This window comes from Camelus bactrianus, chromosome X (genome assembly GCF_048773025.1).
Source record: "Camelus bactrianus isolate YW-2024 breed Bactrian camel chromosome X, ASM4877302v1, whole genome shotgun sequence".
NCBI classification, from domain to species: domain Eukaryota; kingdom Metazoa; phylum Chordata; class Mammalia; order Artiodactyla; family Camelidae; genus Camelus; species Camelus bactrianus.
The window spans coordinates 31,920,548-31,937,051 of NC_133575.1; the positions used below are offsets into that span (position 1 = coordinate 31,920,548).

Here is a 16,504-nt window from a genome sequence, read left to right on the forward strand (position 1 = left end):
TAGGCTGCTATAGTTCAGGACTAGGGGCAAATGGAAACGTGCATATGTGTTGTGGGGGAGACAAATTCCTTACAAACACAGGGCTCAAATTTCAGAAGGATACGCAAGCAGTTGTACATGTCCTGGAGAGGTTTCTCATCAGCAAAGAGCCTAGACTGCACCAGTTGATGGATAAAGTTGATCTGCATACTATGAACCAAGGCTCGCCCATCTTCCATTGGCAGGAGAAAAGAAGGTAGTTAATCAGAAAAGTGTACAGATCGTGTCACAGACCGACTAAGGAAGCGTATACTAACTAAAGGTGAGTTAAAAAAAAAAACTGAAATTATCTATGAAAACTAGAAAATATTACACTAGAGAAACACTGAAACTTTTGTGGTCAGTAGATAGTTATGATTACCACAAAATCTCCTTCAAATTATACGATAAACTGCTAAACACATTTATTATTCTGCAAGAATGTTTCAATAATATAAAAACACCAAGCATTTAAGTCAATACTTATAATTTAAATCAGTATTTATGATTTACCTCCTGTTTCCTTATCCTCAACTAGAATTTCTAGCTTGAGAAGACGCCATGGAACATCAGGGTCATCTCCCATCACAGTCAAGGTGGCTTCAAATTCTCCCTCAACTCGAAACTTCACCCGGCCATTTGCTTTTAGAAGAAGGAGAAGAAGAGTTCTACTTTGCTAGAAAGTAATCAGCTTCCTGCTAACCTAGAACTTTCAGTCTTGCTCATAAGAAATTTTAAATAGATTGAAGATTCTTTCATAGACATTCAAACAATTCAGTGGTTCCTATATAAACAGCAGCCAGCTTCCAGGTCATCAAGAAACCAAAGGCAACTCTTCTAACATCTTCTAACATCAATATTTTCTTGAGGCTCAACTCTAGGACCTAGTCTCTCCTTGAGCTTCAAGTGATCGCACCCACTCCCCAGCTTCAAATACCAGCACTGTATTTCCAGGTACTAAAGGGAAATGATATGGCACAAGTTACAGATTCAAACACCAACCAAAATTGTAGGTCAAGACTTCATAAGAATATTTTACAAAATAAAACCCAAAAAGGCATTTTAAAAATATTCTGACAAGTCAACTCTTAAAAAAAATTTCAGGTACATACCAACTGTAAGATTTGCTAACTGAGGAGGAAGATCTGTGGTTACAAGCCGATGTCTAAGAATCTGGTTCAGCTGGTGAAGTGTAGCTTGTTTCTCAATTTTGGTGATTGGGTCTGGAGGAATAATTTTATCCTACAAAAAAATTTGAGTAATTTAAAAATTATGTACAGAGACATAATTTTTACCTGCACCTGTCTTAACACAATATTTTCTTACTTTACCCAAGAGAATCTCAATGCTCATTTCTGCAGTCTACATCCAGTAATAGTGACTATTACTATCATGCATTTGAGTGCCGATGATTCCAGCAGTCACCCAGCTAAAATGGCAATGCAACATGATCTTCACGCTCCATTTATGAAACTAACTTTAACGTCACTAGATGACTTCCACCACTTCATAGAAGTATAAAATACAATAGCACCAAGTCAGTGAACAACTACCACCACAACAAATTTTAAAAAGCACTTCTAGAAAGCAACTAGAGTGCTGTATTTTCACATATGAAATAGATGGAAGTTACATCTAAACATCTGTCCACCCTCTCCTAAATAAATAACTCATTTTGATTGCTGCTCACATTTTGGCTCCAATTTATTTCAAAAAGCTCTCAAATTTTAACTACAAAGAAAAAAAGCAAACTACATGAAATATTTATTTTAAAAACACAAAACAGGTGAAGTGTTTTTGTGTTTTGCTTAGCTACTTATTAATATGGTAGAATCCAATGCCAAAGCCTTCAACTTTGGGGGGGGGAGGGGACAGGCTGGGGAAGGAATGCACTTACCCTAATGCAGGTTGGCAGACGTGGGTAAGACCCAGTAGTCAGTACATCAATAGCATATGGAATGGCAAAACTAGGCAGGCGTGCATGGACTAGAGCATCTCTAGCTAACGAGGCCAGGCGATCAGCAGTGTCCACAAACAGGATGGCTTGCTGATCTAAGAAGCTTGAGATCATCTTTAAGGCAAAGGGTAAATGTGTTAAGCTTCCTTGCAAACTAGCTGCTTTTCACTTTACAAATACCTTTTGATTCCAAAGTAAACTTTGAGGAGAATTAGTATAGGTTTTCCCTATTTCAAAATATTTCATCAAAAAATTTCCTAGTAATTTGAGGAAAGAAGAAATATTTTAAAAACCAGTAATTTTATATCAATCAAAAAGTTTCCCAATTCATTTCTCCATCCTTAACATTACACATACATATAGTAAGTTAGGAAAAATAAATAGAATAAAATGTTTTTTACTCTTACAGACTTCTAGAGTTGAGTTGGCTGGTAATAAAATAGATAGAAAAGCATAGACTGCCTTGGTTTCTATTTTAATTCTGCAATTTACTAGCCCTATAACCTTGGGCAAGTTAGTTAATCCCTCTGTGCCTCAGTTTTTTTCAATATAAAATGGAGGTGATTTCCACTCTCTTACAAGGTTGTTCTGAGAATTGAAAGTTTATGCGTATGAAACCTTTAGAACAGTGCCCAGAACATAAAAAACACTCAGTAAACATTGTTTGTTAGGAGATCTAGGCCAACTTCATGCCCGGTACAGAAATCCTTTCCATCCCTTCTCTACTCAATACATTTCACAAGTGCACCTGAACTACTAGAGCTCATCATGGAGCTGAAAATTTTTCTCTGAAACTTTTATCCCCTACTTCTACTCTGGGACAATATTTAAAGTCTCTCATGTCCTTCAAACAGGGGAATTCTATCTTCAAGTTGAACATTCCAAGTCACTTACACCAGCCATCCCATCTCCAAATTCTTGACTCACCATCCCTGCTCCACTGCCTGGAAATGCTTGTTTATCAGTGATCAACTTAAAATGTGGTATCCAGAAGTAATACCAAATCGTGCACACACAATGCCCTACATTTTCTCAGTATTTCCACACTCATTTTATTATCTGATTTTCACAACTCTAGGAAACAGACAAAAACCAGATAATTACTACCACCTCAGAGATGAGAAAACTGAGGCTGAGATTAAGACACTTGCCCAAAGACAGTCAATAATCAGAGAAGGTGGAACCAAAAAATGGTTTTTTTCTAACTTTTCAGTTAGACCAGAATAGCCCAGTAGAAAAGCTACCTTCTATGACTAGTAAAATGGAGTGCTATCAACACTAACTTCTTAATAGCAGCCATGACACTACTAACACATAACAAGCTTGAAGTCAGCTAAAAGACCTTGATCTTTTGTGCATGAATTTCTATCAAGCAAGGTCCCCTTTCCCATCCTGAACCTAAAGCAAGACTGTAATCTGTCTGATTTTCACATATTTAAAACCATTTTGAATCCTGTTTCTCTCAACTTCTGTACTGGTTTTTACTCAGATTTAGGTCATCTGAAGTCTCCCTTCACTCAGGACACTGTAAAAATGCTTATTAGACCAAAGCCAAGGCCAAAGAATACTAAAAATTTCCCTCCAGGAAGAGATGCATCAACCCTAGTGTGGTGCTACAGTTTATCCAGCCCACATTGCTCCACCTTAAATGTGGGTAATTAATGAAATTCTAAACTACCTTGTTCAACTCAAAATACACTAGCTCCAGCTGTATTTCCTTGACTTAGAAATCAAATAAATAAAGATACAAATTAAGTTCTGAGTTACTTATTACTGAATCCATGTAAGTCCCTAATGATCATGTTTTTCCTTTTTAAAGCACTCACATAACAGCAGCTATTAATATGATTAATAATAATCTCCTTTAAAATTTAACTAAGCACCAAATAGACACTTCTCTAAGGAAAATACACAAATGGTCAAAGTCCATGAAAAGATGTTCATTAGTCATCAGAGAAATGCAAATAAAAAGCACAGTGAGGTACCACGTCACACCTACTAGGATGGCTAGAATCAAAATGTCAGACAGTAACAAGTGTCAGCACAGAGAAATTGGAACTCTTACACTGCTGATGGGAATGTAAAATGGTACAGCCATTCTGGAAAACAGCCTGGCAGGTCCTCAAATGATTAAATATAGAGTTACCATGTGACCCAGCCATTCCACTCCTAGATATAAACCCAAGAGGAATGCAAACATATGCCCAGAGAGAAACTTGTACATGAATGTTTATAGCAACAGTATTCAAAATAGCCCAAATCTGGAAACAACCTAAAAGTTCATTAACTGATAAATGGATAAATAAAATATGTAGATCCATACAATTCAGCTATAAAAATCAAGTACTGATATATGGCACAACATGGATGACCCTTTAAAACATTATGCTAAATAAAAGGAGCGAATCACAAAAGACATATTATGACTCCATTTATATGAAATGTTCAGAATAGGCATATCTATAGAGACAGCAAGGTTGCTCAGGGCTGGGGGGATACCTAGTGTGACAGCAAAAGGGTAAAGGCTTTCTTTTTAAGGTGATGAAAATGGTCTAAAATTGACTATGGTAATGGTTGCACATATCTGTGAATATACGAAAAACCACTGAATTGCACACTTTAAATGAGTAGATTGTATGGGGTGCAAATTACATCCCAAAGTTGCTTTTAAGAAAGCTCTAGGAGAGACATTTTTTCTTTTTCTTAGATAAAACATTATTCAGACTGTTTTATCATTAGTCAGAGTTCTATAAATCATGTATTTATACACTCAGCTAAACACATAATATGCCTGGCATGGCTAAAGAACATTATCTATTAAGAACCTCTAATGAGACTAGTTAAATAATCATTAGGTTGAGAATATAAGTGTCAAAATGTGAATAATCCTCTAATTCTCCAGCTGTTGGACTTTATTCCCGACAAAAACACATTTGTTCTACATTCACAAAACAAAAATACCAAAACTTTCTATAAGTTCAACATGAGACTTTATTCAGAGTGTGACTTACTGGAATAGTCGGTTCAAAAAACTAATAGAAGAATACTATGCTATGAATTAATGAAAGAGGAATACAATACGGCTCAATATCAAAGCCAAGAGTTTTGGATTTTGCTTGATATATTTTGTCAAAGTACATACAGTTCAGGGGTATCAAACAGGTAATTTAAATACCCATGGTATAATTAGGGATTTAACACCAGATCTGAAAAATTGAACACTTTGATTTTACACATTTCAGTAATACCTAACCCTTCACTGAAAGTTTGAATATCTTTAAGAAAAGATTACCCCAAAGTAACTAATTATTGAAAAGAAACCTTAGGCTTTTCAAAAACATAATACCATACTTCTTCATTTCAGCCCAAATAGATTCATTAGACTTGGTATCCAAATTTCCAAAACAATGAAGTGAATTTTAAACTTTCTGGCAAATAAGCTTGGAATAGGCTTCCTTATTAATATTTCTAACAAAAATTATCCTCTGAATGATGCTTTACAGTGTACAAAAGACTTTCTGTCTATAAACTTCAATTTCCCAATCATATCGACAACAGATAAATAAAAGGACTTATTCCCCCCCAGAGAAAACTCAATATATGGTACAAAATATCCTCCCCCTTTGATCAGTGTTATATAGAAGGATGATACCAGCTTACTCCTAGAGACAAAAGATCTGTGGCTAGAAATGTATCTTCTTTTAACTTGCAAAAAAATTATTAGTCTAGAATTTTAAATTCTCAACTTCTTCATAAGCTCTTTTTTCTTTTCACTTTAGCAATTTTCATATAAGCTTTATGTCCAATGATAAGGAAACCTAGTGAAACTGAGAATAGTAAATGCTACTTTTGGACTAAAATTGCAAAGATATTAGAAACTCATGTGCGGAAATGCAACTGTGTTTAGATTTCTTTCTAAAGTGAAATTTTACCAAATATGCAAACTTCAATAGATTTGCAAATATAAAACTACTATAAAAATATTTTCAACTTAGCTTGTCAAGGTGCAAAAAATAAATTTATTATGGTACCTCTCTATACTGGGTAGCTGCTAATTTTAATTTATCCAGGAAGCCTAATAAAATTCATAAATGACTTAAATGTAATTTAACCAATGTAAGTTGTTTTTGTGCTTTTACCTATAAAGACTGATAAAACTTTTAAATATCATTACATAATTGAATGAAAAAAAAATTTGAACATCAATGTCAAGCTTATTTAGAGCATCTACCCACTTTCCCCCACTTTGCAAATATAATCGACAGTAGCTAGAAGCCTACTTGGCCTTATAGAGCTGGGCCTGGAGAACTGACCTCAGTTGAAGTGGATAAATGCTCTCATTATTTTAGAATTTTACTCATTTTATTAGAATTACTCTACCCCTTCCAATATGAACTCCATCCTCATTAGAAGTGACTGACCTCATCAGAAGTAAAACAGGAGGGAGTAATTTTGTGTCTTATCTGTTAACAACACACCATCCTCCCCAAGTTATGAACTCAACGGGGTAACACAAGATCTCTACTGATGTTTTTCCTCCTTAACCCTTCTTTAACATAGCTTAAAACTTTGGAGGGGGCGTATTTTAGCATCTGTGGTATATTTCACTACAGGTCACTCCTTTAAATTCAAAAGAATGATTCAACAGTCAAGACTATGAGCTTCTAAATGAGGGCAGGGACTATGCCTTATTCAAGTCTCCACACACCATACCCTATGCCATATGCTCAATAAAGGTTTGGAGAATGAATAGATAAATAAATAAAGGGACAGATAAATGCTATCACCAGCTTTGTGGCCTTGAAGAAGCCATTTAACTTCTAGGAACCTTATTTCCTCGTCTGTAAAATAAGAGAAGAATCCTGACTCTGCCATTTTGAAAAGGTTGTCAAGAATTAACAGGCAAAATTTAAGGGAGTACTTTGCAAACTCTAAGGAACCATACACATGGAAGCTGACCATTTTCCCCCTTTAGGTCCAGTCTCATATTTAATGTCTTCTACTGTAATGATGTCTCCAGATATGGCCTCTCTTTTTTTCTGACCAGGTATCCATAAACAAATGCTAATTTTCTATAGATATATACTATACATTACCATACAGAAATGCGATTACTCACATAAGTAACATCTCTCAAAACATATCAGCAGATGTAAGTTAAAGCTAAAATTAAAAACCATGCCTATTAAAAGTTAACATTCCAAAAGTTATTTTATATAAAATAAAAAATTTCACTCACCGCACATTTTTCCACTTTGCCAGCATTATTAGCCCATTTTACTAAAGCTAATAATCGAACAAAGAGTTGGCGTGTCCGGCTAGCAAACTGTACTATTTCTATTTTCCTTTAAAATAAAACAAAACAACTCTTAATGAACCAACATATTTGAAAGAATATTTCACAATTTATTTCATCTGAGCTAAAATATGAATCAATCTTTGTTTATAACCATTACAATGAAATGAACCACTTAAAATATGAATTACTGTCTGTCACATTTTGTATACCATCTGCATATGCTTTATTTTCTACCTCAGAGTAATAAATCCAATAGAATGCTTAAGCAACAAACTGCATTTTAAAATTAATTTTATATTGCAATAAAAGTTGTTTACTAAAGTATACTAAATTCACAAATATAAACTTACTATACAGAAGTTAACTGGGTTACAAAGGGGACCAAATTATGGTTTGAAATTGAAATTATGAATTATGAATGAGTAACCTTTTTGGTAAGAGAAAGGAAGTGAAACAGCTCTTTACCAAAGCTTGAAACTGTATTATTTCTACAAAAACAAGGGCCCATTTCCCATCTTGCAAGAGCATAATTTAAAAAACTTAATAAAGGGCTTAACTATGCAACTCCTTACCAAACTAATTTCAATGAGAAACTTAGATATTAAATTATCCAAACAAAGTTAAAGAAAGTAAGTTGAGTACTGAAAATAAAAGCTAGAAGGTCTATCCACATCTATTTTTATGCTATACCCAGTACAATGCTTTCCTCCCAATACTCATCAGTATTTTTATCATCTCCTCATAAAGCCTTAAGAGCTTTATAAAAAGCTTTATGTTGTCAATCAGTGTGTTAGCTAGACCTCTCGACTTCATGTCAGCTACACAACCGATAATCATACCTTTTATGGTTTACCTTAAGACACTAAAAAAAATATTCCACAGGCCAGGACTGATGACAGGCCCTAGCAAGACATCAACCTCCCTCCAAGTGGACTCTGACATATTGATCTTAGTACCGCTAGATCCAACCCACATCTCTGCATCTCACCAATAGCAACACCATGATGCAATGCACCAAAATGAACATTTTTGCTGAAGCAAAATCCTGACTGAAGACTACAAAATCTAGCTTCTACTGAGAGCATACGTAGCCCATAAACATCCCGAAAGCCTTCCTTAAGATTCAGCCGGCAATATGCTTATTGGTAGTATAGAGAGAAGAATCAAAGACACAGATACAACTATGATTCTTTGCCAGTGCCTGTGAAGGATCCTTAGAGATAAAACAAGCAGAGAGCATCACAGGTAAGACTGGGACGCAGCAGAAATGTTAAATGTACACTAAGATCTGGTAGTCGCCTCAGTGCTAAGAGCCTCGGTGCTGTCATTCTAACTCAGCAACAGCTTATGGAGGATGTCAGGCCTCTTCTCCTCTCCCAGAGCAAACATATTTGTATATTATTAATTCAGTCTGCCAGATGAGCTCGTCTACTGGAAAGGAGATGTCCCCCTTTGGAAACTATTTTAACATGTTTTTTTCTTGACACCACACTGTCTCAAGTGACAGGCAGCATGAATTGGTTTCCCAAGGCACAGTTTCCCTTCTTACCCCAGAGTGGACAGAGCAAATCCTGATTTTCATTTCCTTCCTTTAAAAGGGACCAGCCAAACCATAACACAGCTATGCTTCAATCATCTCTTTCACCTCTATCTTTTCAATCTATGTCTAATTCTAACAGAAAGGTCATGGGGGTGGGGGTGGGGTGGAGCTTAGTCACTAATAAATGCTAAAATCCACCCTAGTGACTTGGTATTTTAAAAAAAATCAAACAAGGAGCATAAATAGTGCTAAACATAAAGTCATGTGGCCTATATTTAGCCACAATTTAAATCTCCATCACCTGACTTCTTTGAAATCTTAATTGATCTTGTTCCACTGGCCTATGGAAATACACTAGTGTTTAGTTATGTCTTATGCCCCAAACTCCAACTGAATCAAAATTCTCCCATCTATAGAACAGCAATAACAGTAGGCAAATGTCCATTCTCCAAAGATATCTAATAGTATCATCGTAGCAAATGGAAAATTAGTAGCCAGGTTTCTAAAGTCAGTCTCTTCCTCAGCTTTCTCCATTAAGTTCTGTATCTTCTACATCTTCCTAACCTCCTCAGGCACTTGACCTGGCTAGTGATTCAATAAAGATTTCTAGAACAGAAGGTCAAGAGCTGGTCTCATACCAAGAATCGTCAAGGATGAGGAAATTATACTTCCCAGGGCTCCTTAAACAAATGGGCTTACGTTTCCTATCCACAGCCCTATCACCCATACCTACACATACCTCATCCCACACTCTCACACACAGACAGCCAGAGATGTATCAAAACAGACACAGACTTAAGGTTTTTTTCATACTCACCTTTCCACATCAGATTTCCTTGGCAGTCTAAGAAAAAAAAAAAAAGAAATTGACTAAATATATGCATACCTTCATCAAAATATAATGTTCTTTGACTCTATTAAATACCTCAGTATTTCAGAAAAACGAATAAACTACAGGTTTGTGTGGCTCCCTACTCTATTTTTTTGAGTTTCCAACAATACAGCTACAAAGGAAAAACTAACAAAGGAACATCACTCTCCATTCAAAGTGCTTCAAAAGATATTGCATGAACCTCAAACACTTAAAAAGCCTTATATTAGCACACTATATCATAGAGAGTCAGAGAAAATATTCTTTTAAGACCAAAATGGTCACGGATGCAAGGTACTACCTAGTCGCCAGCCTCCCTGTATTCCATGGAACCTTGCTTCCAAGCACTAATCCCTCCATGTTTTGTTATGGAAGCTAAACACACAAAAGGGCAGCATGAGCCAAGGGCTGTACAGTAATCATGATGTCGCCTGGTAGATGTAAATGATTACTTTTAAAAAGCTCCAGGAAGGTTTTGATGGCTCTTTTTTGCTAGTTCTCCAGAACTAGCCAGCAACCAGTGTCACGGTTTTCCTTGATAAACTACATCATTTAACACTCTTGCATCCATCCATGCTTAGAAAGGTCCTGATCTGCTTTAAGCCTGAACTCTAAAGCCTCTCCTACATCTAATCAATTCTTGAAGAATACACACTGAGTGCTTAGACCCTCTTCTCCCACCCACATGCCACAGGTGCAGAAAAACTAAAACCACCTCCAGAGATTCAAGGTACAAGGAGAGGAAACTGTTAAAATGAGCTCTGGCTTATTGTTACCTACAATTCTTAGAGTAGACAGTGGGATGGAAGCTCAGGTTATGATCCAAGTGATAAAAGAAACTAGGTAGGGGCTGCAAGGGCCAGCGGATCAGAGAATGAAGCAGCAATTAAGGCCGCCTTATAAGACTGCAAGTACAAGCAGCTACTGGCAAGTTCCTACACATATGAAAGATCCAGAAAACACTCCTTGAGAAGCCACAACCCTTGTCCCCAAGGGAAGGAGAGAATGAGAACCACGGATACTTGTGTGTATGTGAGAGAAAGAGAGAAACTGAAGAACAGAGCCTTTGGGAGGGGGATCACTGTTTCAGCTGTTACCCACTGTCCCAGAGACCCTAAGAGGATCATCTCTTGTCAAAGGCTGTATCATTTCAGGGATAAAGGATAGGCTTTGCTGCCTGCATCCCTTTCCCCTCAATTCCTCCTAATCTATTTAAAATTCCTTTATGGATGACAAAGTCACCACTTGGGGCAAAAGCCCTAAAGTGCAAATCTTTGGAAGAAGTAAGTCCAGAACCCTTACACCAAAGTGTGATAAGACAAGTTTACATGACTGAGATCCTGGCATTTTCTGATTGTAATTAAAAGAAGTTTTTAAAGAGTAAAATCTAAGTCTCTAAGAAGTTATGGCAGAATGTAAAGTCTAAGATGACAGCATGCGTGGTGGGGGGTAGGGTGGGGGCAGGGGGAGAAGGAAGTGAACAGGCAGAAGGAAAAAAATAGAAATCTGGGGCCAAAAACAAATAACCTAAAATCATCAACGGTGCCCTTTTTACTTTAAACAGTCCACAGACAAGCATCAAATGTGGCAGAAATAAGACTCAAAGTATACCGTGAACACTGGTTTTACATTAATACATTAAGCGGGACAGTTTCTACCTGGAACAAGGAAAAATACATGAATTAGGAACTTCCAAGGTAAATTCCCAAACCAATTTTGGTTACCATAAATCAAAAGAGAAAAGTTATTTTACATACCTATGTATCCAGAGCAACAGTGAATTTTCCCCTTACGTTCTCCATGGTCTACAATGACAATTGTCCTGACTATGTGCCAGTTATTGTTCTAAGCCCCAGAGAAAGCAGCAAACAACTCAGAATTTCTGTTCTCACAGAGCTTCCAGAGGGGAGGAGACTGACAATAAACTAAGGATGTTTGGCAGTGGTTAAGTGTTATAGAGAAAACCAAAGCAGTGAGTAAGAATGATAGGTTGAAGGGGCAGAGTACTTCTCATGGGTAATTACAAAAAAAGTCTGATAAATTACACCTGAACAAAGATCTAAAGGAAATGTGAAAGCAAACCACACAGATTTCTAGAGGAAGAGCAAAGGCTCTAAGTTAGAGTGTGCCTGACCCTGTCAAGAAACATCCATAAAAGTAGCGTGGCTGAAACAGAATATGCAAGGAGGAGAATATGAGAAATGAAGTTAAAAGGGGTAAGGGAGAGAAGACACGTAATGTAGGACATTAAAGGTAGACCACAGTCTTGGTTTGCTCAAGATAGTCCCTGGTTATGCCTGTTGTTCCAACATTGTTATTAATAACATCACCTTTCATGCTCAGAAGTGTCCTGATTTGGACCACAAATTTTATAGTCACTCTCTATATAGGTGACTATAAAAAGTTTTTACTCTAAGTAGGATGAGGAACCAATGGAGAGTTGGGAGCAAAAAAGTTTTTAAAAGATCATCCTGGCTATTTTATGGAGGAAAATCTATAGACAGGCAAGGGTAGCAGTTGAGGTACCAGTTAGCCAACCACTGCAGTAACATGGACAAAGGGTTAGTACTTGATGGAAATGTTGAAAATCGGTCAGATCCTGAAGTCAGAGATGACAAGACTTGCTCATGTACTGAGTGTGGGACTGGAAGAAAAAGAAGCCAAGAATTACTTCAAAAGTTCTGGCCTAGGCATTGACAGGAAGAATGGAGACACTATTTAGTGAGACAGGAGAGTTTTGGGGGGGGGGGGGGTTGAATGGAATCAGGAGTTTGGTTCTGGACTGGGGCCACTGAAATGCCCATTAGATACTTAGATGTAGGCATCTGGACATTGAGTCTGGAGTTCAGAGGAGAGGTCTGGGCTGGAGAATCATCATATAAAGGGTGAGGGCTAAAACTACATACTTATTTCTACAGCAATAAAATAAATGTTCCTCTCATCATAACTAAGCACTAAAACAGTCAGAACAACACAATATAATTCAAAGAATTTCTATGGAAATGCTCTATGGAAAAATAAATCACACAAATTACACAACCACTGATAGTAGCAATTTTCAACATTTTTCCATAGCTATCCATAGGACAGGTGACCTTCACATACATGAAATTTTCTCACGCATACTTTTAAATTCTTATGAAATCCAACAGTAAATGGTGCGGAGAAGTATATTACCACAATAAACCCTAATCATGACAGCTATTTAAGTTTCTCATAAGACAGGGGTAAGCTTCTTTCTGTCCCATTCAATAAAGTACAGTACATCAAAATTCTGAGAATGATGTTTTACAGGAATAAGTGGAATCTAATATAATTCTTTTAGTCATCCGCAAACAAATATTTTAAAAGTCTCTGGCAACAAATTACTGTTGACACTTCACAGCCTAATACCTACATACTAGTGTATTTCAAATGAAAACACTGATCTGCAGTCTAGCAATAGATAAAAGATAAAAAACCAATCTAGATGAAAACTAGTAATTCTTACTTTTTCTGAAGCTGAATATAAAAATTTAAAACAGTAATTAGAGTATATATACCCCTAAATTTTATAGCGCCTTTTCTTACATACCCCAAATCATTACAGTGTATTCTGAGCCTTCTGAAGGGATTAACACCCTAATCATGTCCCAAGGCATTCCACTGGCAACTTGGTGATTTATAAACTCCCTTCATATCCCAAGAGACAGTAACAGTAGGCCAGTTACAAAAAACCTTTACTTACACTAAATGCGTTAACACTTCCGTCTCAAACGTTCCAGAAGAACACACAAACTTGGAATCCAAACATTTTTAATTATTTTATACACATCTCCTGAGCTCATACTTTGTCAGAAGCAATTACAGACTACATTTAAAATGTACTGTAAAAGGCTGTAAAACAATTTTCCATCTTTAGAATTTTTTTAAGGTCTAATAGTATATATTCCTAAACCCTAGTCTTCAGCTCTGAGCTAAAAAGCTTCCAGCCAAGAAACCAATAGGGTTCAACTGGCAAATCGAGCAAAAATCCCAAAGTTGGGCTTTTCAGGGAAGTCTAACATGCATAATTAACAAGCCTCGGTTGTTTCACCTCCAGAAAGACCCCAAATGCAAAGCTTCTCCTCCACCCCCGCCGAGCACCAAGAGTTCAGATATTCTAGACGAAGCAGCCCAGCGGAGAGGAGAAAGCAGCAGCCTCTTGGGGAGAAGGAGGTGCAAACCTCTCAGCCAGTTGGGCGGGAAGCGGGGGCTGGGGAGCAGGCATGGATTTCGCGGCACTTACAGGTCCGTCAGCACCATGAGCTCCGAGTAGGCCCGGTGCAGCAGAAATTCGATGAGGGTGCTCAGCCGGTAGCCAGGGCTAGCCGCGGCCGCAGCGGCCGCCGCCACGGCGGCTCCCGGAGGAGGAGGCGCCGGGGCTGACGCGGGGCCACCGCTGCCCCCGCCGCCGCCTCCGGGCGGGACCAGCTGGTGGTTCTCCAGCTGCACTGGGGCCATGGCGGCGCAGGGCCGGGCTTGGCGCAGCGGCACCAGATGCGGCCCTCGAGCCTCCCTCCCGGGCGCTCGGTCACCGCGCCGAAGTGGGCGCGGGCGGAGTCGCCGCCGCCTACAGCCGGGCCGCCTCTGAACAGGAAGCCGTGCGCCGGCGGCGGAGGCCCGCCCCCATGTAGCGACTAGCCCGCCGGCCCCAGGGACGGGAGGGAGGGGCGGGGGGAGGTGGGGAGGGCGGGGAAGCGGAGCGGCAGCCGCAGAGAAGCTGCGCCTCCGCAACCGGTCAGAGGCCGCTCCGCCAGGCAGCCGCAGCGTCCATGTTGACGGCCCAAAGCGGAAGTCGTTAGGCAGAACGGAAGGGGAACCAAAGGGGGACTTCCGACAGCAACTGCTGCCTTTTCTCCCGGCTGTTGGGCGCCAGGACGCTGGGGGGCGCGTGGGAGTGAGGCGGGGTCGGCGCGCGGGCAGGAAAAGCGGAAGCGGGGGCCGCGCGCCACCGGAAGTGGGTGTGAGGGCGGAGCCGGCGTCCTCACCGTGAACGTCAGCAGTTGCCCCGCCCTTCCCCTCGCCGCCCTTGCCCTCGCCTCCCTCCGGGGTTTAAAAAGCACCAATTTGCGCTGAGGTGTCGATCCGCGCTCCTCTGGTGGGTGCAACTTGGCCGCGGACGCCTCTCCATCCCAGACAGATGTTCGTGATTTGTGGTTCTGGAATCACGAAGAAATTGTTGCGGCTGCGCGCTTGTGACGTCTCGCCTCCCACAGTCTGCCCATGCGCCTTTCGTGGGACAGAAGACGTTTCCGTCATTGCTTTTTTTTTTTTTTAAACTGTGGGAAAAGATGGGAGAAAGTATAATTGGCGGGTAGGAGCAGGGCCACTGGCAGAATAACTTCACTTTAATGGGCTTGGATATATGCTGAGCTCATTACCGACCCCCCCCCCCCAATCCCGTGAGTTCTACCACAGAACAGCCCTTAAATCCTTTATCGCTGATCTCACTTGGTTCTTGTCCCTGATCTTGAAGTAGTCGCCCTGTCTTCCAAGGACTTTCAGTTCATCTTCTAAGCCCTACCACCACTTCCCCCTCAAAATCCACGTTTAATATTTTGCTTCTTGCTTAAAGCGGTGATTCTCAACCTTGCATGCATGGTGCCGGGGGTGGTGGGATGACGTGGTGGCTTTGAAAAATACTTACGCTACCCACATAGATTAGGCTCTAATTGGTCTGGGCGTCAGGATTTTTAAAAGCTTCCTAGGTGATTCTAACGTGCAACTGTTTAAAAGCGTCAATTGCTGCGACCCTTTGCAAACATCTCTTTGCAGGTTCCTATTTGTAACTTACGCGCAAGAGATGCACTTCCTGTTCCCTAAGGTTAAAATACTCTCATTCATGTCCACTTGTGTAATTCTTAGTCATTCTTGAAGACCATTCATCTGTCTTCTAAAGGTGTAACCTTTGGAGTGTAATTAGTCACTTGTTCCCTCTTTTGTGATCCTAAAGCACATTTACACACACAATACCATCATAGTACTCTTCAAAAGGCATTAGGATTACTTGTACCCCCAACAGGTACAGTTACAGGAGGGCAAATAACCTTCCCTAAGATTCATCCCTATGCTGCTACCTCAGGTAACAAACACTTTCTTTTTTAAGTTAGCTAGAATCGTACCATTTCTTTTGCAATTGTTTTGATTTGTTTTATAGAAGGTTCTTCTTTCTTTTTGAAAACTACTGACTTCAGTTAAGCCCTGGTGGTCACATACACACAAAAGATAGGTGGTTGTACAAGACGGTCCTTAAGGTCTTTTCTGACACAGACTGAATTCAATGTGATGTTGATAAGATTTTAATTATGCCTTATTGCATATATTAAACACAGTTATGCACCGTGTCTTTTGGAATTAATTATTTGGCAGTAAGGTTCTACCTAGAGTACAACCAACTTGCAAATAAAAGAAAAAAATAATGGGTGGATGAGGGTTGTTTTAGAAAAGAGAAATTTTCATCCACATCCATCAGGTTAGATTTTATTGAAATTTTTGTGAGTTTGAATAGATATCTTTAAAAATTAAAAAGTATTAGTTATTGAAAAGGATAGCCTAACAGAAAATAGGATTAAAATACAGGAATAGGACTGTAAGACGATGTGCTTGAATTGTTGAAGATCAGGGAGGTAATTTAAATGAAAGCTCCTGAAAGAGGCAATAGCCCCCTCCCAATCTATAGCCAACGGATAGTATAGCCAATAGGCAAATATAGGAACTGCTAATAGAAGAAATGAGTAAGGAAGGAGAGAAAATGTTAGTATGTTTGGCTGAGTTACTAAAGGAATGGCTCATATCCAA

The 16,504-nt window shown here is 39.1% G+C and overlaps 1 protein-coding gene across 3 annotated transcripts in view; it reads right to left on the bottom strand.

The window, feature by feature from the left end:
• MED14 (mediator complex subunit 14) overlaps positions 1 to 14,888 on the bottom strand; it is a 60,409-nt gene extending 45,521 nt beyond the window's left edge. The window contains exons 1-7 of one of the 3 annotated variants that reach the window (XM_074359810.1): positions 14,770 to 14,888; positions 9,632 to 9,658; positions 7,215 to 7,320; positions 1,916 to 2,089; positions 1,131 to 1,260; positions 532 to 660; positions 104 to 211 (exon numbers count right to left, since the gene is read on the bottom strand). In XM_074359810.1, the coding sequence (XP_074215911.1) occupies positions 104 to 211; positions 532 to 660; positions 1,131 to 1,260; positions 1,916 to 2,089 (541 nt within the window). In that variant the 5' untranslated portion in view covers positions 7,215 to 7,320; positions 9,632 to 9,658; positions 14,770 to 14,888. Of the gene's footprint in view, positions 1 to 103; positions 212 to 531; positions 661 to 1,130; positions 1,261 to 1,915; positions 2,090 to 7,214; positions 7,321 to 9,631; positions 9,659 to 13,952; positions 14,662 to 14,769 lie in introns of those variants that run through there. The other 2 variants (XM_074359809.1, XM_010963992.3) reach the window with 2 other exon arrangements.
• Positions 14,889 to 16,504: the final 1,616 nt, after the last annotated feature.